Source organism: Brassica rapa, chromosome A09 (assembly GCF_000309985.2).
Source record: "Brassica rapa cultivar Chiifu-401-42 chromosome A09, CAAS_Brap_v3.01, whole genome shotgun sequence".
NCBI lineage: Eukaryota > Viridiplantae > Streptophyta > Magnoliopsida > Brassicales > Brassicaceae > Brassica > Brassica rapa.
The window spans coordinates 2,647,210-2,670,238 of record NC_024803.2 but is presented as its reverse complement, the minus strand read 5'-3'; the positions used below and the strand labels follow the sequence as shown (position 1 = coordinate 2,670,238).

At 34.7% G+C, this 23,029-nt stretch overlaps 4 protein-coding genes across 5 annotated transcripts; 1 reads left to right on the top strand and 3 right to left on the bottom strand.

Moving 5' to 3' along the window:
* Positions 1–31: 31 nt before the first annotated feature.
* On the top strand, positions 32–5,159 carry LOC103837272 (mitochondrial thiamine diphosphate carrier 2). Of its 2 annotated transcripts, none has more exons than XM_009113614.3 (7): positions 32–3,216; positions 3,334–3,515; positions 3,734–3,850; positions 3,948–4,059; positions 4,141–4,268; positions 4,344–4,496; positions 4,578–5,159. In XM_009113614.3, exons 2-7 carry the CDS (start codon positions 3,387–3,389, stop codon positions 4,944–4,946), a joined length of 1,008 nt encoding a protein of 335 aa, XP_009111862.1. In that variant the 5' UTR covers positions 32–3,216; positions 3,334–3,386; the 3' UTR covers positions 4,947–5,159. The 2 variants fall into 2 exon arrangements, with proteins under 2 accessions (XP_009111862.1, XP_009111863.1); XM_009113615.3 differs by having other exon boundaries at positions 3,341–3,515; positions 4,578–4,946.
* A 1,366-nt stretch (positions 5,160–6,525) lies between these two features.
* On the bottom strand, positions 6,526–10,778 carry LOC103837271 (LRR receptor-like serine/threonine-protein kinase RCH1). The gene is given in 3 exon segments (XM_009113613.3): positions 6,526–7,178; positions 7,601–10,661; positions 10,761–10,778. Coding segments are annotated over 3 exon segments (3,597 nt in total). The 3' UTR covers positions 6,526–6,660.
* Positions 6,539–14,078, bottom strand: LOC108869828 (putative defensin-like protein 165). Its single transcript, XM_033279328.1, has 3 exons — positions 12,655–14,078; positions 7,601–12,512; positions 6,539–7,178 (listed from the first exon to the last, which is right to left on the bottom strand). The coding sequence occupies exons 1-2, from the start codon at positions 12,704–12,706 to the stop codon at positions 12,319–12,321; spliced, it is 246 nt and encodes an 81-aa protein (XP_033135219.1). The 5' UTR covers positions 12,707–14,078; the 3' UTR covers positions 6,539–7,178; positions 7,601–12,318.
* A 244-nt stretch (positions 14,079–14,322) lies between these two features.
* On the bottom strand, positions 14,323–18,836 carry LOC103837270 (probable pectate lyase 20). Its single transcript, XM_009113612.3, has 6 exons — positions 18,585–18,836; positions 18,083–18,148; positions 15,919–16,561; positions 15,086–15,189; positions 14,834–14,972; positions 14,323–14,734 (listed from the first exon to the last, which is right to left on the bottom strand). The coding sequence occupies exons 1-6, from the start codon at positions 18,665–18,667 to the stop codon at positions 14,513–14,515; spliced, it is 1,257 nt and encodes a 418-aa protein (XP_009111860.1). The 5' UTR covers positions 18,668–18,836; the 3' UTR covers positions 14,323–14,512.
* Between the last annotated feature and the right edge of the window lie 4,193 nt (positions 18,837–23,029).

The following is a 23,029-nucleotide window of genomic DNA, read 5'->3' as shown; positions in this document are numbered from 1 at the left end:
ATTTACTATACTACAAATAAATATATTCTCTTGGTTTCATGCGAATGCTACAACGTGTGCGAGATTCTTACCTCTTTAACCCACATGAGTTATCCAAATGGAGTGTTTACAATCACAATGAAATGTAAATTAGTATTTCTACTTAGGATTTCAACGAAGCGATAGTGTAATATTCGTTCTTTGAGAACAAAGACATTTCACCTACCTACTTTGTTTTTTTTTTTTTTTTGAACTGATACCAACTTACTTTGTTTTGTTCATAAAGGAAAAACATCGTCTTTTAGTGTATCTAAAGTAAATATTACACAACATTAGTGTATCTAAAGTACATAACTAACTTTCAGTCAACCCAATATTTTTCCAAAATTTTTTTCTGATCTTCGTGTCAGAACTTTCGTTTTGTAAACTACTATCATCGAAAGTTTATGTGATTTTATCAAATGGGAGGATAATTACAATTTTATATATATTGCCATATAAATTTGCAGATAATTTGAAGATAAAAATCCACCAGTGGAAATGTAAAAAAACCATCCAGTAAAATTAGCACTTACTCACTAGATTCTTAATTTTCTTTAGAGCATTTTCAACCAGCACTCTCATTTTAAAGGATAGACATTTTTAAATAAGGGCATGATACTCCAACGATCATCTTCAATTTTCTTTTAAATAATTTTAATTTTAATTTATATTTTAATCCTCAACCTTGTTAATAATTAACTACAGTCACTAAATTTTCATAAAAAAATAAAATATACTATTTGAAAGATTAAAATAAAATATTTATGACAATTATAATATTAAGTAGTCAAATATATAAAAGTGTTAATACATTATTTTGAATCAATTTTTTTTACGAAAATATAATGATAAATACTAGAATGTAGTATATAAGAAATTATTCATGCGACTGTGAAACATATATAATTATCAAGACTAAAAAGAGAATTGAATTGTGTTTTGAAGGAGTGAATAATACACTTTTAAATTTTGGGATACACTATTTATCCTCTTAAAATTTGAACAAATAATAAGTTGTTAGAATGCAAAACTCATAAAAATGAAGAAATAAAAAGCTGTTGGAAAAGTTATAAGTTGTTTTGGAATAATGTGGGCCAAATTAATTTTGGCATTTTTTAAAAATGAAATTAATTTTGACATTTCACCTTGTCTTTGTGTGAAATGTGTCCCATGAAATGCAATTGAGTGGAACTCCATATTCATAGGATCTGAATGTGAAGAAACAGTGAGGTCCATATTCATAGGATCCGACTGAAAGACACCAGTGAGGTCCCTTACCTGTCTCTTTCACTTACAAAGTGGGTTTAAATCGTCTTGGTGGGGTTCAATAGTTCTATGATCAGCCTTTGATTTAATTCAAATAACTAGAGAATCACGTCTTTAATTTAGCCGAACACACCCAATGTCCTTAAATTAATGCAGCCCCTTTCCTAAAAGATAACACCTGGCTAACATTCATTAAGAATGACTCTTATTGCATGTCTGACCTTTCTAAGTACTGGAATAAGATCAAACTAAATTATCTAGCCTATAAAAAGCTGATGAACTCATCTAAATGCAATTTTTAATTAATATTAAGTGTATAAACGATGTTAACTACTTTAACTTTTAATGAGAAAACTTAAATGCGAAAAATCACTTCGCAAATAATAGTATAGATAAATATCGTTCTATAAAAAAAATTTATGTAAATTTGTGTACAAACTTGTAGTCGAATGTACAAGCTTCTAGCTTGATCCATTTCGCATGTCTTGTTTGATGTTTTTTTGTTTCTCTTGAATTCACATGTCAATGACCACCATAAAGTCAGTTCTTACTAAATTTGGTGTGAAAAATCATACATGTCTCTACTTTTTGATATTTATTGTTTTTGATATGATGCATGCAGATTGACATGCCGTCTCAAAAGGGGAAGACCAGCAAAGATCAATGTTTAAGGAATGCTTAAATCGTGAAGCATGCGTTACCTAGAACCATCAAAAACTGACAATGAGGTCTGGACACAACTGGAAATGTTTTTTTGATATCGTTTTCCATGCCAGAATATGAATCAATGTTTTTTTATTATATGTTGAAAGTGTTTCTATAGTTTTTCCTAGAAAACCCTTCTCTACTTTTTGTTCGTGAATATGTGGTTTATTGTTTATGAAGTTGGGATTCAGCCCATGTTATAGTGTATGGACCAATTTGAAGACTTATAGGATTCTAGTTCGGTCCTTACATTGTATTCAAGATGAGTTTATGCCAAGATTCCATGAAAAGAGAGTTTTGGACCTTTTGGTGTAGCCGTGTAGGTGTGTGAACCAAACACCCTTCCGCCATAACATTGGAGTGGACTAGTCTACCTTATAAGTAACCACATTGCCTTTGCATTGAAACTAGCTCGGTTTGAGTGCGTCACTATTTTTCTCTACATTGGTTTCCTTTTTTTTTCTAATATTGAAAGACACTTTCTAATAAAAGAGGCAAATGACTATAGTATGAGTATGGGAAGCACCAGTAGACATCTCAAAGCTGATACAGCTAAATACAAGGAGCTAACGTTAAGATACCGCACGCTACACTTAGTTTGGGGAAATGATACATAACCATTCAGTACTTGCTTTAGCATAAACCAGGACCATCTCTAGTTTTATGTACGTTGTTTTACCATATAATATAATCTTTGATGATGTGTTTTAAAAGATTGTTTAGCAGTTTTAGTACTTAGCTCTAATGTAAGAAAGAAATAAAGGCGAATATCACATGAATAGAGTTGGGTCCCTTTACAACTCAAAATACTATCTAGACGTTTGCTATAACTCTGACCTCTAATTTGTTAATATTCGTTTAATTAAATAAGTGGATAAAGAACACGCATTAAACTATGTTATAATAAAGTACTTGATCACAACTATTTTCTCATTTTGGGCGGTTAGACTTCTATCTTCCAATGATTCTTCTACAATGGTCATAAGCCATCGAAAGAGAAAGCTAACACTACCATTCAGAAGAAATGTTAAAAGAGCAACCTTTGAAAGAAAGTTCAAACCTTTTAATAATGATTGTTTGCTTTGGGTGAGTCATGGACTGATAAACCGACAAAAGCACGAAACAGGGCAAGTGGAAGTTCTGTAATAGAAGTGGGGGCGGACTTAGTAATTTGTTATATCGCTGAGGGAGAAAGAAAGCTCTGAAAGTTTCCATTTTTATCTGGTAATTTTCGGAAAGTTTCCATTTTTATGTTTTGGTCTAATCTCTTTTCATATCTTCTTTGTAGCTGTGTGAATTGATGAGAGGGTTTTTGGATTACTTTCTTTTAATTGATTTTAGCTTGTAGAAACGAAGAAGAAGAAGCCCTAGCAAAAAAAAAAAAGAGTCACAACATGAAGGCGGTTGATGATGATCCTGGGCAGATTAAACGTGCCCTTATTGATGCTTCCGCCGGAGCTATCTCCGGTGCTGTCTCTCGCACCGTTACTTCTCCCCTTGATGTCATTAAGATTAGGTTTCAGGTATCTCTCATTGATTGATAAAGTTTTGCTTTTTATTTGCTTTATCTGAGAATATTTGAGTTGAATGTATTAGTCTTTATTGTTTGTTATTGTTGTTGAGTGTTCTAAAAATGGGTTTAGTCTTCTGTTAGATTTGTAGCTTAGGAAAGTGATTAGCTTTATCTTTGGAGTTATCCTGTTTAGAGATGGCTGAAGAAACTTAATGTTGTGGGTTCCAGGTTCAACTAGAACCGACAACTTCATGGTCCATGGTCCGGGGCAACTTGTCTGGAGCGTCCAAGTATACTGGAATGTTTCAGGCAACTAAAGACATATTTAGAGAAGAAGGTTTCCGGGTCTGTCTCTTGAACACTTTTATCTCCTGAAACAACCTTCAGGTCTGTGGGCATTAGTGGTTGCTGAGTATTGTTCTTTGTTCTGATGCTCTTGCAGGGTTTTTGGCGTGGAAATGTGCCAGCTTTGCTTATGGTCATGCCTTATACTTCAATCCAGTTTACAGTTCTACATAAGTTGAAATCTTTTGCATCTGGTTCTACTAAAGCAGGTTTCCTTAGATTGTAATTTGGATATCAATGTATTTTTTTCCTTAATTGTTAATTGGTTGTAATCTTTTTGGAATTTGCAGAGGATCATATACATTTGAGCCCTTATCTATCATTCATCAGTGGAGCTTTAGCAGGATGTGCTGCTACACTAGGATCTTATCCTTTTGATCTTCTTAGGACAATTCTAGCCTCACAAGGGGAGCCTAAGGTTTTGTTTGCTTAGCCATTTTAATATAGTCTAAGCTGCTGCATTGTACTAACCATATATGATTCCTGTCTACAGGTCTATCCAACAATGAGGTCTGCATTTGTCGATATTATCAAATCCAGAGGCGTAAGAGGATTGTATAATGGACTAACACCAACACTTGTTGAGATTGTGCCTTACGCTGGCTTGCAGTTTGGCACTTATGACATGTTCAAGCGTTGGATGATGGTAAAGATCATTTAAATATCTTTTTTCTGTGTTGTTTTCTTAAAACAGTCTGTTTATTTTTGTCATTTGATGTTTCACTAGGACTGGAACAGGTACATGTTATCCTCCAAAGACCAAATAAACGTGGACACAAACCTTTCTAGCTTCCAGCTCTTTGTTTGTGGCCTTGGGGCTGGCACTAGCGCCAAACTCGTCTGCCATCCTCTTGATGTGGTTAAAAAGCGTTTTCAGATTGAAGGTTTACAGAGACATCCGAGATATGGAGCTAGACTGGAGCAGCGTGCGTACAGAAACATGTTAGACGGTCTTAAACAGATTCTGATGTCAGAAGGGTGGCATGGACTGTACAAAGGCATTGTGCCATCCACTGTGAAAGCTGCTCCTGCTGGTGCTGTTACCTTTGTGGCCTATGAGTTTACCTCTGACTGGTTGGAATCAGTTTCTTGGTAGAGATTTTACACTCTTTTTCACATTTTTTATACTATCTTTTTGTCTCTAGCATTTCTTATAGTCTCTGCCCTATTCATGGGTGTGTTAAACACATTTCATATGATCATTGGTTATTGTGGGAGTTATACGAGTAAACATCAAATTTTGTCGGCAGTTTTGAAAGTTTCTAACAAGTTTAGCCGATTCTGTAAAATGAGATTGTTAAACTGAGTAGTGAATGAATCCAAGTTATCATGTTCCAGCACATGTTTCTCGAAATAGGGAAAAATACTATGGATTTTTTACCACTACTTGATAAAACATTTGTTGAATTTGACAATAGATATCATTTCTTACAAATTTAATATATAAATAGATGTATTACCTTATTTACATTTCTCCTTTTTATTATATACAAATACTTTCTGAAAATATTGATGTTTTCTGTATATATATACAGAATAGATCTTCCGTATTTGTAATTATTAATAACAAATATATTTCTAATGTTATTTGGATTATACATACATCTTGGTCAGAAGGTTTAATATTAAATTATTTTTTATTAAATAACATTTAATCTAATATATATTATATATCAAGTCCTACATAAATTATCTGAGGATTTAAATACAGGCTAAAAATTGATGTTCAATTTTAAAATTTTGTCACTAAACTAAACAAAAGGCAAAAATTGTCATTAATACTTGACTAACATTAAAACAGATCTTTGAAAAAATATTCCTGGTTTAAATTGAGGTATAAAGATTTTACAATACCGAAATATTAAATTTATGGATACTAATTTATTTTTTGAATCAGGCCTCTGATAAATTTAAAATACATGATGTAGATTTCCGAATTGATACTATATCAGGAGCTTTAAATTTCTAGAACCACTCCAAAAACCTCCATATAAAAGGATTCACAAGATATTACAGATATCACAGAAACAAGTTATAAGAAAGAAAAACAAGTTATAAGAAAGAAAAACAAAGAATGGGTATTCAGAGATCTACATACAATTTCATTGTAGTTTCTATCATTGTCCTGTTCTTAATCACAGGTCAGTCAACTAGCACAATTTGTTTATAGTGTCTATAATTATCAGGAAATGATCCACGATTTTGTAGTACTTAATTTTCAAAATTTTGGAAGAACATAAAGAACGTTCTTGCTCATGTAAAGTTTTTCAATTTATAGAGTTTAGAGGGTTTATAATATGATAATATATGTTTTTTTGGTTATGCATAAACTATTTACAGGATCAGAAGCTAGAGCAGGGATAAATGCTGGCTCTGTTTGTCCAGGGGTATGTCAACCTGGAGTTGAACCAGTCTGCAGTACACTCTGCGGTAACTTAGGGTTTCCTCAAGGCTACTGTGAAGGCTTAACGTGTTGTTGCAACCAGTTCCCCTCCCCCCCACCCCCACCCCCAGCCCCCTAAACCATTAATTAATTGATATATTGCTTGTTAAACTCTCGATTAATGGTCTTTTATCTTTTGAAATAAATATTAATAATGCTTTCTCATTTAAACACTTATAAAATAAAACGTTTATGTAATATTTTCATAATTATTATATCATGAAAACATTAATAAAGTAAATTCAAGATTATTGTTCCGTCTATATTTCTTGGTTTGAAAAGACAAGAGTTTATCACAACCTCACATAGATAACTTAGTAAAGAACTCTAGAAGAGAACTTGTTCCCTAAGAGACATAATTAACAATCTATTTCAGATTTGGTCTAGCATTAGAAGTAGAAGAAGACGAAGAGTATAGCAAAGAAGACGCAGAGAAACTCGTGCTACTACTTCTCAAATACTTAGCCGTTTGCTGCATAGCAGAAGAAGACAAAGACTCATCTCTCCCTTCTCCTCCATTGTTATTACAACTCCCCGAGCAACCATTATTCCCACCACCTTTCATCGGTTCCTCTCTTTCTTGTCGTATCTCACTGAGCATAGCAGCCACGTCTTTCATTGTAGGCCTGTCTTCAGGTATCGGGTTAACGCAGAGAAGTGCAACTCCAAGTGTTTGCATCACCTCTTCTACTTCTGACTCTGGCCTTGCTTGTAGTCCCTGGTCGATTACTTGTATATCTCTGATCTTCTTGACCCAGTCTACTATGTGGAGACCGTCTGGTATTGTTGGATCGATCGGTTCCTTCCCTGTTAATACCTCTAGGACCACGACTCCGAAGCTATACACATCGCTCTTCTCTGTTATCTTCATTGAATATCCATATTCTGCATAGTACAATAGTCAAACAAATCTATTATGTCCGATTGATATATGTTGCTATCAATTTGAAAAGTTTCAACCAAATAAATGAGAATGTATTAAATGTTATACTTTAATCGTATACTATATACTTGTATGTTAAAAAAATTCATATTCTAGAAATAAAAATTATTTCAAAAAAAAAAATATATATATATATATATACATATATACATATAAAGATTTTTATGCAATTTTATTATGTTAAATTGTAAACTTCAAAAAATTGATTGTATTACTGAATTCTTATTAGTTAAAAATTATAAACGCATAAATAATTATAATTTAATATGTTTTGTAATGTGAAAGCTTTTTAGACTACTAATAAGCATGACCAATAATGCTTCAACTCAGTTAATTAGTATCAAAATATAGATTTCGAAAGTACCTGGAGCTATGTAACCATAGGAACCAGCAATGGTTTTGGAAGAACGAGCAAAGTCGCCATCATCAACAAGCTTAGCAAGTCCAAAATCTCCAATGTAAGGCTCAAAATCGGGGCCAATGAGAATATTATTAGCCTTGATGTCTCTATGAACAATGGGAGGAACACAATCATGATGCAAGTAAGCCAAACCCTGAGCTGCACCAAGTATAATCTTGTACCTAACCTCCCATCCTAAGCTACATTCACCACTCCTCTCGTGAAGCAAGCTTCCTAAACTCCCATTCGACATATAATCATACATAAGAAGTCTAGTGTTCTTGTTCCAGCAACATCCCAAGAACCTGACTATGTTCTTGTGTCTGATCGACCCAAGTGTCTTGACTTCAGCTGAGAATGAGTCTCGACCTCCTGATGTCTTGGCAACCGTCACCGTCACTGGCCAGAGCTTTTTCACTGCTATGACTTCTTGGTTAGGCATCTCTGCTCTATACACCACTCCAGAGCAGCCTTTACCTATAACGTTACCTTCTACCAAACACTTGAGTACATGTTCCACTGTGAAGTTGAGTTTCTGGAAAGGTGTGAACTGCCATGTCCATAGGTTCTCCCCCTTCTCTGAATCATTACCCTCTTGAATCATTTGCCTTGCGCGTAAAACCGCTAACACGCCAAGTACTGCTAGAACAATTGTCACGCTGATAAGCAATCCAATGGCTATCTTGAGTCTTTGTGAGTGCGCAAAATCTCCACCGTGCTGTGTGTTTAACAGTGTACTGTTACTTACAAAACAAGACCTCAGACCTTTGGAACATAGTCCAGAGTTCCCTTCCATCTCTTCTGCTACTAGCTGTCTGAAAACCTTACTGTCTGGAAGATAACCGGAGAATCTGTTATGAGAGATGTTCAGAGAAACCAAGTTTTCTAGACCGGACAACGCAAGGAGGTCCCCTGAAAGCATGTTGTGAGAAATGTCCAGCACGGATAACCGGTTAAGCGCTGAGATCCTGGCTGGGATAAAACCAACTAATGAGTTCCAGCTCAAGTTCAAGGCAATGTCTAGATCTTGAATGTCAAAGAGTTCTTCTGGTATGGCTCCAGAGATGTTATTACTGCTGAGATCAAGAAGCTGAAGATTCATGCAGTGACCTAGAGACGGAGGGATCTCCCCACTGAAGGAGTTCTTACTGAGGATGAGCCGGTTAAGCGAAAGGAGCTGACCAAGACTATCAGGAAGCTTGCCAGTCAAGTCATTTGAAGAGACATCAAGTACTTGAAGCTTTGTTAAAGAAGATAAAGAGAGAGGGAGAGAACCTCTTAGAGTGTTGTTGCTCAAGTTTAGCATTTGTAGCTGTCTGCAGTTGCTTATCTCCCAAGGAACTGGACCGGAGAGACTGTTCTCAGACAAGTCTAGGAAGCTAAGGTTCTCAAGTAAACCTAGTTCCTTAGGGATCTCTCCGGTGATCTTGTTATTGACAAGCCTTAATCTGACAAGAGAAGTGCAGCTTCCGATCTCCGGTGGGATAACACCGGAGATGGAATTAGATATAAGCAAGAGCTTGGTCAGATTGCGAAGCTGGAACAAACCAGGAGGTAAAGCACCAGTGAGAAGATTCTGAGACAAGTCAAGAGCTTGAAGATTCTGACAACCAGCTAACTCGGTCGGAATATTCCCTTCTAGCTTGTTCTGCCACCCCAAGAAGATGTTAAGCTCCTTGAGTAATCCAATCTCCGGCGGTATCAAACCGGAGATCTGATTAGCATCAATCTGCAGCTGAACAAGCCTTGTGCAGTTGCTAAGAACAGAAGGTATTGATCCTGTGATGTTGTTGCTGCTAAGCATAAGCTCTTGGAGATTAGACAAGTTACCAAAGGACTTAGGTATGGTTCCTGAGAAAGAGTTCATAGAGAGATCAACGGCGTTTAAGCTTTTGATGAATCCAATCTCTTCAGGGATGGGACCGTGAAGATCATTCTGCCATAGAAGCATCTTCTCTAGGTTTTGAAGCTGACCTAGCTCTCGTGGAAGCGTGCCAGACAAGTCATTGTCGTATAGAAACAAATTGATAAGCTCAGAGCAGTTCCCAAGCTCTTTAGGGATCTCCCCTGAGAGCATTGTTGAATAGACAGATATAGTCTCGAGCTTGGTTAGTTGACCTAACGTGACAGGCAAGTTACCTGATATTTTCGTCGCAGCAAGCCCTAGAACCGTTAGGTTCCTACAGTTTCCGATCTCCTCAGGGATCTTCCCTGAAAGCTCTGAGTTTCCTCCGGCTCTTAGGCTCTCGAGAGTCGAGATCTTCCCGAGCTCGGACGGGAGGGTCCCTGATAAGAAGTTGTCGAAAATATCGAGATTCTTGAGTGACACGCAACCTCCGAGTTCGGATGGGATCTTTCCGGTTAGGCCATTGGAGTTTAAGATGAGCTCTTGGAGGTTCTTGAGCTTCCCTAGAGACGAAGGTATCTCACCAACGAGGCTGTTTGAGCTTAAGTCGATGACTCTGAGCTGAGAACAGTCTCCGACGTCGGAGGAGATACTTCCGGTGAGATTGGTGTTGGAGATGACGAGTTTCTGAAGTGAGGTAAAGGTAGAGATGTTAGGAGGGAAAGGTAAAGCTAGCTGAAGAGAGACGACATTGATCTCCGTAACGAGCTTGTCGGAAGAGGAGCAAGTGATGTAAGGCCAGTGACATGGGTCTGAATCAGAAGGGTTCCAGCTTGAAAACGCTGTCGGTGGTGGAGAGTTCGAGCTGCGAAGCCAAGAAACCAACGCAGCGACTTCGTTGCTTGATGCAGAGGCCGAGGAGATGAAGAAAGGTAGAAACAGAGAGAAGAGTGTAACAGTTAAGACCTTTCTTGGAATCGGCATTTGTTAAGACAAGATTTGTTTTCCCCCTTTGGCTCTCAAATCCAAAACCAGTCTTCTCGGTTCTGCATCGATTTTGAGTCTCTCTCTCTCTCTCTTTCTCTCTCTCTCTCTCTTTGGCGTAGGGTTTAAGGGAGCTTTTACTTTAGAGAAGTAATGAACTTCATATGCTCTGTCTTTTTCTTTTACCTCGAGGTTCTGTTTTTATCTGAATAATCAATTACTGTCATTAACTTTTTCTTTAAAGTCTGTTTGCTGAGACAACCGTCTAATGACAAGTCCATAGATTAAACTTACCGTTGTTAGTTTTGGCATCTTTGGAAAATAATGTATTTATTATATGTTTTAGCATTTTTTTGACCCATAAGAAAAATGTTGGAAGTATTAAAAACGACCAATAATAAATAGTTTTGTTACCTTTTTATGTAATTTAACTAAAAATACAAAAACAGAACTTGAAATACTGTAATTACAAGAGTAAGATAGAAAAAAAAACGAAGGGCATGTGGTTTTGCATAGTTTTCCTCAAATGAGTCAGGATTGTGAGTTGGTTTGTTTTCGAGACCTGAGCCAGAGCGTTTAAGATTCTTCCTCGTTTGAAGGAAACCGCGTCTATTATTGTAGTGTTAGTATAATAACGTTTCATTTATTAAGGAAAAGAAAAACAAATGGTAGTGATAATAAGTTTTGAATATTGATGGATTTTGTTATCAAAATGTATTACTTTATTTCAGTGTCATGATCTTTTTTGAAAAAAAAAACATTAGTTGTAACCTTTTTTTATCTCGAGTATGGAGCATAATGTATTTATAGATAGAACCGGCTCAATAATTTTATGTGCCCTCTTAAAATTAATATTGATTTCAAGTTTTCAATCAATAATTTTTTTTTTTAAATACTATAAGCAGTTTTAAAAAAATGTGATGAAAGCAAAAATGTATTCATATAAAATATTTTTGCTTCTTTTTATTATTTTTTGTATAAAATTATATACATTTGAAAAGATCAGGCTTTTAACTATTAAAGAGTCGGAGGGGCATCGGATTGGATCCATGACGGCCACATTATTTGTCCCTGCGCTCTTGTTTATAAATCAGAATGGACTTTATTATATGAAATCTGGATTGGGTTTTTAATTAGCAACAAAAAAACTGAATATTGGGCTTCAGTGCACAATATTATGGCTGGCTAAATCTGTTTCCGAATGTTCTGAACCTAGTTTGAAGTCTTTTTTTAATATCTTCAAATGTTAAAATATATCGTAAATGACAAGGGGTGTGTGAAATGGTTTGGGGGCAAAAGCTTATCCTTTCATATGATTTATCTCTGATGTTTAAGCTGCAACTCTTACTTGGACAATGTCATGCTCATACAATTTTTGTCAGAAGGAATCGGTTTTGAGATTATTGATTGAACTTCAAGCAAGTAAACCTTTAAGAATGGCCAAAGTTAACAACTGAAACGAAAGGAGATAAGAAAACACCATTGTGTAGATGTAATCGCATTATTGGTGAAAGTAAACAAGAAAACGGAATACTCTTTCCTGAGACAAAAGTGCCTCATAGTCTGTTATTTCCTTGCTTGCACAAGATTATATGTGAATCTTTTCTAGTGAGCATTGTCACGCACATATATAATTATTATATGGGACTAGAGAGTGGCTTGGTTCACAGATAATTTTAAGTTGTAAGTAAAATATATTTCAAAAAGAAAAAAAAAGTTTTAAGTAGGATTATAAATAGGGTTATCCATAGAAAGTAAATTAAAATTTTAAAGTATGATATTTTTTTGTAACTCAGAAAAGATGAAAGTGAAGGCTTAAAGTATAATTTTACATCGTAGACCGTTGTAGAAATCATGGTGCTCCACAATTGTATAAACAATTACAGGTATATCTATCAGAGCCTGGTGGCTTCTCAATGCAAGTTCCGAACCCTTTTAACGTTTTAAAACACACTTTCCTGCACTTTGCCAACAAACATTGTGTCCCTGGCATAAGTTCTTTTATGCATCTCTTTTGAGCCTCAGTTTTAGGAACGACCAGTAACACTGTAACCAAATTGTAAATAAATTTATGCAATTTAAATACAAACTGTTTCTATATCGACATAGTTATATCGTCGAATATATATGATAATATAAATAAACAAAGACAATTGTTTGACAAAAAAAATAAACAAAGGTAATTTACCTGAGAAGAGAACCATCAAAACCATAAAATAAGAAACAAATTGCTTGGACATGATGAGAGTGCTTTTATATGTTTTTATTCTTAAGATGTATTGTAAAATCTGTTTTTTCTTTCACCAAGAATCTGTCTTATATACTACCTCAGAGTCAAACAATATCATGGTAGCAAAAATGTATTAATTGAAACAATCTGTATTTAATACTCTTTTCGTTTTTTTTTTAATTTAGCGTTTGGAATTATGGTCATTAATTATCTAATTAACCATAATTCACCTAACAGAAAAATAATTTGCACAATATAAAATATTATATAGTATAAAAAGCGATAAATTTTATATTGAAATTTGAAACATCATGTAAATTTGAAACAAAAAAGAAGATAATACTTCTTCCGTTTCATGATAAATAGTTGTTTTAGTCGTACCTCTAATTACATGTTGTTTCGTGTATGGGTGAATAAGTATAAACTCCGTTTAAGAAAAGAAAAATACTAGTACCATTTCTCAAGGAAAATTACATGTGACGGCCACAGGTAGACACATCCTCAGATCATCACTATCGACCAGAACACTTCCCTTAGACACGGCCAGAGCTGATGCAGACCCTTGAAGATGTTTGCGCAATGGGTTAAGTATGTTTAGGCCCAACTCTTCACTCGAGTTTTGGGCTGAGACTGAGAATGGTCTTCTTTGAGACACTCTTGGTTGAGCTGCAGGCTTTGCCAACAATATTTCACAAAATCAACAGATTTATCGAACCTGAATATTCAAGTAGTCTAAAAATTACATTGCTTAACACAAACTAAATTAAGTGAGGTAGTGTGAGATGTTGGGAGAAGCGTTTGGTAAAGCAAATATTTTAATGAAAGAGAAGCAAGTCATTGGCCAAACCTATCTTATCAACAACATAACATGACATTGACAATGATATTAAGGCCCATTCTTTAATCCACTCTCATGTGCTTCTTGTCTCCTCTCACGTGGTTTCACCACCTTCACATCCGCTCTTATTCCCATCGAGACGATAATACCCCACACCTATCAATTATTAGTAGGGATGTTCTCGTCCAGTACCAAATGGGGTTAGTCTGGTTCACATCTTTTTCAATTCCGGTTTGTGATCTCTATGGTTTTGTCAGGCTTAGTCATGCCCAACCAACATGTACCAGACTTAGCCTAATAAAAGCTACTGGCTAAGCTTAGATCTAATAATAACATGCCAGACCTTCGCCAGCCGACGAGGACTTAACTAAGATACTACTCTCTTGGATGAATATAAAGTTGAAGTTGAGCCAAAAAAAAAAACTAACATTATGCATTAGAATCAATATATGTCACAGCATTTCACAAATAATTGCTATGTTTCGGACTCTTGTTTATACTCTTTTTTTTTGTTATACAAAGAATATTATTTTAGAATTCTAACGCATTTTATATTTATTTTAAATTAATAAATTTTGTAAATAATTTTATTTATTTCAAATAGTATTAACTAAATAGATATAATTAATAAAGTTATAAATATACTTTAATTATATTTTCTTAATTTCTGTGAAAATATCGAAATGTCACTTATAAAAGGAGTACTTGTAAAACCAATGAACTGGTGAACTTCAAGTTTATGTAAAATCCTCGTTGTGAGGAAATTTTAAGATGAGATAGTAAAGGAAGAGTTCCAACTTTGCTTGCCTTTTACAGATACATCAATCAAATACAAGAGGGTGGTACAACAAGAATATAAGCATACAACTTTTATAATACAGTTGAGGCAGTTTTTTTAAATCAAGCCTCAGACATTTCAATAGTGCTATTACCATGTATAAATGCAAAGAACCCCAAAAGAAGATTAATTAGTAAGTATTAACACCGGCGACCAACTCTGCAATTAAGAGCACCGGCATTGGAGGTGATGACGCCAACAAGGGATGATGATTTGGCTGCTAAGCTTGAAGCTCTAGCGTAACTAGCTCCAAGCCCTGATCCAGAACGTGTGAAGAAAGCACCGTTTAGGAAAAGATCTCCTTCTGATCTCCAGTTCCAATGCTTCCATTGCCACTCCCCTGCATAGTCTCTCTTTGTCACCTGCCCACATAGAATAGATACTATCAGCAAAACTGTATAGGAAACCGCAGTGATAACTTGTGTTCCTACAGCTTTTGATGTTTCGAAGAAAGTAAGCACCTCTTTAGCAAACCGGTTGCTCGGAGCAAGATATCTATTCCCCTGGCTGTTGATGGTGGGACTCGCACTGCCACCAATTGCATACATTTCCCAGTGCGTGTAGTCATTGTTAACTACATGGAAATATCCATGCCTACACCTGGAATAATATAAAAAAAAAAGTTCATCCTTTAATCTTCCAAATCTATCAAGCTACCCAATGAGACAAATCTAGCTGAGGAGTAATATCCCATAACCATTCAAATTATGTACCTTGGCATCCTCTGGATAAGACCCTCACCAAAATGGTTGTAAGCAATAGTAACCTGCATCACTTTGTCCCTTGTGTATGTATCACTATGCCCCAGCAACATAACCTGTCAAGCAAATTCCTTTATCATTACTACCAAAACCCAAAAAATCCAAACCGTTCTTATTTCTCTGAATCCAAAACCCAAAAAATTCAAAATATAATTTAGATACCTAAAATATTAGTTATAATTAGTTTTAAAATAATTATATATTTCTGTAAACTCAAAATACTCAGAAAAAAAAAACTGAATTACCCAGGATATTTTTGGGTGCGATTGGTAATGGCTGTAGCTTTAAAATTTTTGCTGTAGAAAAAAATCTGTAGACTTTTTGCTGTGGCTTTAGATTTTATTGCTGTAGAATTTTATGGAAAGCACTAAACAATTGCTTTGGATATTTGGCTCTGCAGAGCACTTGTACAGCTGTAGATTAATTCAAGAGCTGTGGTTTCAAAAAAAAAATTAAAGCTTGATTGCTCTGAATTTGGTGCTGTAGAAATAAATAGGGCTGTGGACAGCACCTACAGCAACTACCAATCACCCCCTTTATCTGAATTATATGAAACTATTCGAACTCCCTGATATTTGAAACTGAACAATCTGAATTATCCTGATATTTTATCTAAAAATCTGAATTATCCAAAATTATTCGAACAATTGAATAATTTGGGTATTAGCTAGTTCCATTTTTTTACTAGAACCAAACCAAATCCAAACGGTTTATAAATATCTAAACCCGAGAAAACCGAAAATCGAAAAAAAAAACGTCCAACAAACCATGATTGAAGCTTTTACCTCATTGTGGTGGGTAAAGTAATTATTTGAAATAGTAATAGCCGTGGAAGACATCACAGCATCAATAAGCCCATCAGCACAACTCGAGAGCGAGTTATGATCAATCCAAATATGACTCGACCCAAAGATCGAGATCCCATCGCCATCCGCCATCGTCCTCCACCCGTAATGCGACGGCGAGCTTCTCACCATCGCGTTCCCCGTCGGCTTGCAGTCATGTATATGGACGCCGTGGATGATGATGTTCGTCACGTACTGGATCGTGACGCACGCGCCGTTGGCGATGTGGACGTTGACGCCGCGGCCGTCGATGGTCTTGAAGCTGTTCATGATGAGCTCTTCCTTCAGGGTTATGACCATGTCGCGCTTGAAGACGATCCAGAGCGGCTCGTCCTGGATCACGGCGTGGCGGAGGGTCCCCGGGGTGGGGTTGACCGGGTTGTCGTCGCCGGGGTCGGAGACGACGTAGTAGCGACCGTCGCGGCCGCCGATTGCGTTGCGGCCGAAGCCGATTGAGCAGTCGGCGAGGTGCTTGCGGCGGAGTTTCCATTTGCGGTCGCAGCGCCAGCAGTCGTCGATGGGGTTGCCGGTGGAGCAGGAGAAGTAGCCGAGTCGTCTCCGCTCTGTGCTGTTACGGATGCTCCTGAAACAGTGAAACCGGTTTAGTCGAACCGAAATAATTGTCGTTATAAATTAATTTGATATGATTAACCGATAGTAGTTTTTAGGTGGGCCACTTAATGCGTCGGTGGGAGCGTTCTTATGCATTGATTGACGCAGGAATTATTTAATTTACGAATAAAAATCAAACCAATATATTTTTAGTTTCTAGAAGCAAAACAAAAGAAAATTGGTAAAATATTAGAGAAATGAAGGTGTAACAGTGAACTGTATTTTGAGATTTTGGAAATTATAAATTTTCTTTAAATATACTCTTTTTGTTTCATAATAAGTGCCGCTTAAGATTTTTACACACCGAAAATTTAACAATTTTCTATTTTACTCCTATTTAATGTATTTTTGTTTGGTTTTAATAATTAATGAATTAAAAATAAGAGCAAAAATTGGAAATTTTGTTTAAAATATACATTAGAAATATAAAACGATATTTATATTGAAACAAAACTAAAATGATACTTAATCTGAAACAAACATAGTATATTTTATGGATATAATCTTTAAAATTCTGAAGATCTTAATTCAATATTTCACTTATCAATATCTTAAATTTCTAAGAAAAACTAATCTAGTGTTTTCTTGGTAAACTAAGTTAAGCTATGTTTCACGTGTTTATCTCCGTGATGTTTGAAATGATACTGTAATATGTTTCACATGACTGCTTCTATATATTATTGTTACCAATTGAAATAGTTCTAAAGAACACTACACGAGGCATTTGCATGGGCTGGTCGCAGTTCACTATTACTAACGATTAGGTGTTTGTTGGAACATTTACACATGCTTTTCTCCGAAACAAAAACATTACACGTGTTCTTTTGGACCAATGTGTCTAATAATTCCATAAGATTTTTCGCAAGCAATAATATTTATTACTTATATTTTTCTTGTTTTATTTCAATGATGCAATATATGATCTGGTGGCATTGCATTTAATGAGAAAATCTCATCCAAATCTATAACCAAATGAGCCCATCCATGTACATCAGTACATGATGTTTTGGTGTTTGGTCCACCGCCAGAACTCTGAAACGCTCGGTAAGAATGAGCATAAAGAATTTATCTTAACTAATTATTTTCCTACACCATTTTTATTTTTCACCTTTCATGTACATACTATAAGTATAAGTTATCTCGAATTTGCGTCTATATCTCGAGGTGTGGCGTTTTCCCCTTTGACCAGAATGTATTAATATTCCTACAGATGTGCCATGTGAGTACTCTGCTCCACATAAATACAACTTACCAGTTTTCTGAATTTTTTCCTTAATTAATTCCAAGAGAAAATGAACATGAATTTATCCAACCAAACGTGTAGGTTAAGTGTAGTTTATTGTTTTACTAATAAGTACCTAACTGCAATTGAAGAAACAGGTACGTACCTCCTATTTAATTAGCAAATAGACATTATAATTACTAGTATGCTAAAAAAGCTAAAACAGAACCAACTGTATATAGTTTTTTTTTAAGCAACAGAAAAACTCACATGTCCACCATGGCAGCTACTTCGTCTGGATTCTCAACTGCATGTTCATGCCATGTTTCATTAGACCTGAAATCAATTAATTAATTCATTAATTACAACAGAATTACATTTACTATCTTTTTTTTTTTTTTTTAACTAAATTACATTTACTATCTCTAACCCAACATGAAGCAACTCAATTATAAAAACTATTTAATAAGCCTCGCTAATTCATTACTAGTATACAAATTGAATTGTTGCATTGTTAGTTAGTAATAAAATATTGGTGTTTGAGACACGGATCTGTACATGGTCGATAAAAAGATCCTGAACTACAAGAATTTTTAGATTACAAAATCAAGTTATGTAGATCAGTAATTCAAAGAAAAAGAGTTGTCGTGTTCTACCATAAAATTTTGAGTTGCTGCTGGAGATTCAATGATACGTTCTTTGAACCAGATCACGTAAAACAATTAACCCCATACTGAGCTAGGAAAATTTCGATATAATAACAATTAATCACCTGGTGGAATCGACGCCAGTGAAGAGCATTGATGATAGGAGTAATGCAGAAGCGAAGAGGACAAGTACTTGGGTGATACCCATTGTTCTTCCTCTGCTCTGTGATGTTTCTTTGTCTCTGTCTGATGCAGAGGCTTTTGTCGGTCTATTGTCCAAGAAGAAGGAAGGAGAAAAGATGAAAAGAGTTTAAGAAGGGCTCTAGTGGGAGGTGTTGTTTTATAGGAGAAAACGGCCGTCACATATTCTACTAGAATAATATTTGACCTAATTAATTATTTTATACAAAATATTATACAACTTCATTAAATTGATTTTGTTATAATTATGACCATAACTCAAAATGGCCGCATAATGAAATAAATATTTCACCATAGTTGTAGAGATATTTTACACAATTCACAATGCTCGTGATGTGACAAGAGACAAATGATACAATAACAGAAAGATAGGTTGTACAAACTGTTAATCAAAGTGGAAATTTTAATGATAATTGATGTTATAATTGTAAGATTTTCACATTTTTCATATGTTGTACTTACTAAAACAATATACGTTTCACATAATATAAAGTTTAGTATCAACCAAAATGTATACTTCTATTCTGGGAAAATACGCTAAATGGACAAAGTTGGGGTACTATTTTTCATTGGGATTTGTTTTCTTTGATTAGTTATTATTACGTTCGACTAATAATCATAGATGAACCACTTCTCTGTTTGTTCTATTGCCTAATCATATCCGAAGTTCTAATAACCAAATAACAAAACAAACGAGCTTTTTCTACTTTCCAATTTTCATCTCCTTGCTATTTAATTTTCTCATTGGCGTCCCTCTTTCTATCACGTGCGGTAGGCCAGGTATATCATGTGCCGGACGGCTGTTCATTCCGACACGTTCGTCTCATAAAAGTCTCCACGTTATTGTTTAACATAACACATGTATATAGAAATCTTCTCGTCAGCGGCGAATGTCCGGAAAACACGCCGGTGATTAGCCCAACGTGGCAGATTACGAAATCAAACCCAATCAAACTTGCGTGTATTACCTTGAAGACCCAATCATCGTCGTTTGCATATATTTTTCCTACTGTATTTTTATAAGAAAACGTCAAGATTCGGCCACTGTCTACTATAACTGTACATATTTATACAGCTACATAATGGATTTTTATAATAAAAATGGTTTCTACCAAAATGGACAAACATACAAGCTTTTGAAAGAAGATAGAGAATTAAGCAAAAGCTTACTGTGAGAAGCTAAAACATAATTAGCATATTTAAACCAAAAAATTATACTTAGATTAGAGGTGAAAATACAGAAGCAAATGATCAAGAATTCTTTTAGTTGAAGAGTCTATGACCTCCTCGTCCTCCTCTGCCACGGTTTCCATAGTCTCTCACCGCCATGACAGCTACATGATGGTACCAAGAAAGAAAAAGTTAAAGGATGTAAAGAAAAATTGATTTAAATAAAGGTAATTATCAACCGCTAGAATATTTCTCATAATTATAGTAATGAAATAAATAGAAAAAAATAGTAAAGAAGAGAAACGACCTTTTTATGTGAAAAACTCAAAAGCATGATATTTTATGTCTTCTCCTAATTGGTTTCTTTGTTAATTTGTATTTATATTTTAGTATAACTTACAGTGTTTTGTCCGCGAAATATAAACATAATAATTTTATAAATATTTATAAATAGATATTATTAGTTCAAAGGCTGTAATAAATTATTGTTCATGAGTTTTTTAATATTTAATAATAAATTAAACAATATTTTTTATATATATATAACAAAGTTTTTAGCACAACATTTATACTTTTTATCATGTAAGATAACTTTAAAATATTCATGCGTTAAAATATTTAATAATAATAATAACTAGATTTTGATCCGCGCTTTGAAAGCGCAGATTTATTATTATTATTTTTTCAATTGACAAATATTTAGTAAATGTCATATTTTCATATATTCGTGTTTTATTTTATAAAAGACTTAAACTTTTTATCTTTATTTATCGTATTTCATTTTAAATGACTATTTATGTTTTAAAAGTTAAACTTTATTTCTTTAATGAATTAAGTTGGTATAACTCTGATAAATTAATTTTATTATGTGGTTAATATTTTAATAAAAAAAATTATATACTTTTAATAAAGATTTATACTTTTCAATGAAAAAAATTAATTTTTTTTATGAATGCTTAAATTATATTAAGAAAAGAGAAAAATAATAATTAAGAATAGTTGAAAAAAAAATTATTTGAACTTGGACTCAATGACCCAAAGAAAAAAAAAGATTTGGATCTGATTTCTTAATCGGCCCAAATAGTCAAAGAGAGATCTGATGTGGACTGGATCCAAAATAAATGATCCAATATATAAGCGTTATTAATATTACTTGATTGTACTTAATGAAACATGCAATGTTAGTAAATAAAAGGGCATATTAAAGTAAAAAGAACAATAAAATCTTGCTTTAATAGTATAAATTATCAAATCATTGATTTTTTTTTAATTTATGGTTAATTATATAGTAGCAAATCTATTAATCATAGCTACGACTAGGGGTGTCAAAATGGGTCATGACCCATGGGTTGACCCAACCCAATTTGACCCATTAACCCAAATGAACTGTTTATTTTTGATCCAATGGGTTAATGGGTTAAAAGGTTAATGGATTAACAGGTTAATGGATTAACAGGTTAATGGGTTAACAAGTTAATGGGTTAACAAGTTAATGGGTTAACAAGTTAATGGGTTTATTGGGTTGGGTCAACTCTCACCCATTTTGTTTTCAATTAAAAAAAACCATGAGTAAACTCAATTCTAAGGTTTGATAAAATTGGAAAATCATGAATTTCTCTAAAGTCCAATCATTTATTCCCGCAAAAACCAATTTTCCCGCCAAAAACGTATTTTCCTGCCAAAACTGCAAAAACGCATTTTTCCGCCAAAACCTCAAAACCCCATTTTCCAGCCAAAACCGCAAAAACGCATTTTCCCGCCAAAACCGCATTTTCCCGCCAAAACCGCAAAAATCCATTTTCCCGCCAAAACCGCAAAAACGCATTTTCCCGCCAAAACCGCAAAAACGCATTTTCCCGCCAAAACCGCAAAAACGCATTTTCCCGCCAAAACCGCAAAAACGCATTTTTCCGCCAAAACCGCAAAAATGCATTTTTCCGCCAAAAATGCATTTTCCCGCCAAAACCGCAAAAATCCATTTTCCCGCCAAAACCGCAAAACCCATTTTCCCGCCAAAACCTCAAAACCTCATTTTCTCGCCAAAACTGCAAAAACGCATTTTCCCGCCAAAACCGCAAAACCCCCATTTTCCCACCAAAACCGCAAAACCCCATTTTCCCGCCAAAACCGCAAAAACGCATTTTCCCGCCAAAATCGCAAAAATGCATTTTCCCGCCAAAACCGCAAAAACGCATTTTCCCGCCAAAACCGTAAAAACATGTTTTCCCGCCAAAACCGCAAAAACGCATTTTCCCGCCAAAACTGGGAAAATTCACTTTCCCGCAAAAATGTTATTTTCCGCCTAAACCACAAAAAACATTTTATCATTTTGATCAACTTGGTCTTAACTTAAAAATAATTTATTATAAAGATATTGGGTCCATGGGTCAACCATTAACCCATCTAACCTTTTTAATTTAATGGGTCATGGGTCAACCCAACCTATTTAATAAATGGGTTGGGTTGACCCTTGACTCATTAACAGTAAACCCATTTGGGTTTTGGGTTGGGTTCACCCATTTGACCCATTTTGACACCCCTAGCTACGACGTTAACCGTTCTAATATATAAATTTAACGCAAGAGTTCAAATCGAAAAATCATTTTACAAATAAAAGTATAAATAAACATAAACTCAAAAGCATAATAATATCTACTATTTTAGGGGGAAAAAGTATCTACTATTATTTAATAACTTTCATATATAGTTCTAAGGAAAAAAATTTAAATGAACAAAATCTCTATTTTTCAGAACTAGACACAGAATTCAGTCGGTTCATTAATTTCCACATGTTGCACAATGGACAGTGATTAGGCTTCCAGACTGACCAACATTAATTAACCAAAATAATTTTTGCAATATGCATAGATGTTCAGTGATATTATGAAAACAATAATGAGTTCGGCCAATAACAGATTATGTCATGTGTGAGTGTTCTTTTCCATTTTTTCTGTGACATCATGTTCTTGATTTTCCTTTCTTCATTTAATAGCGATTTACTGGATAATAATTTGGAGCTAAAATAATTAAGTCTATTATCCACATGGGATCTTCTGTTTATTATCCTTTGGCAGCTTGAAAATATTATCTTCTACATAGTGTAGATTAGCTTCTCGGGGCACTATAACCATTATAACATATGCAACGGGATACAATAAAATCTTCGGATTCTGTCCACGACAGGACGATTCTCAGTGTC

Excerpts from the sequence above, each read along its gene's own strand:
- LOC103837272 (XM_009113614.3), top strand. The coding sequence starts at position 3,387 with ATGAAGGCGGTTGATGATGATCCTGGGCAGATTAAACGTGCCCTTATT. Across the intron at positions 4,060-4,140 it reads ATCTGGTTCTACTAAAGCAG|AGGATCATATACATTTGAGC; the intron begins GTTTCCTTAGAT and ends TGGAATTTGCAG. Across the intron at positions 4,269-4,343 it reads CCTCACAAGGGGAGCCTAAG|GTCTATCCAACAATGAGGTC; the intron begins GTTTTGTTTGCT and ends TCCTGTCTACAG.
- LOC108869828 (XM_033279328.1), bottom strand. The coding sequence starts at position 12,706 with ATGTCCAAGCAATTTGTTTCTTATTTTATGGTTTTGATGGTTCTCTTC. Across the intron at positions 12,513-12,654 it reads TTTGATGGTTCTCTTCTCAG|TGTTACTGGTCGTTCCTAAA; the intron begins GTAAATTACCTT and ends ATTTGGTTACAG.
- LOC103837270 (XM_009113612.3), bottom strand. The coding sequence starts at position 18,667 with ATGGGTATCACCCAAGTACTTGTCCTCTTCGCTTCTGCATTACTCCTA. Across the intron at positions 18,149-18,584 it reads ACTGGCGTCGATTCCACCAG|GTCTAATGAAACATGGCATG; the intron begins GTGATTAATTGT and ends AATTGATTTCAG. Across the intron at positions 14,973-15,085 it reads CTTATCCAGAGGATGCCAAG|GTGTAGGCATGGATATTTCC; the intron begins GTACATAATTTG and ends ATATTATTCCAG.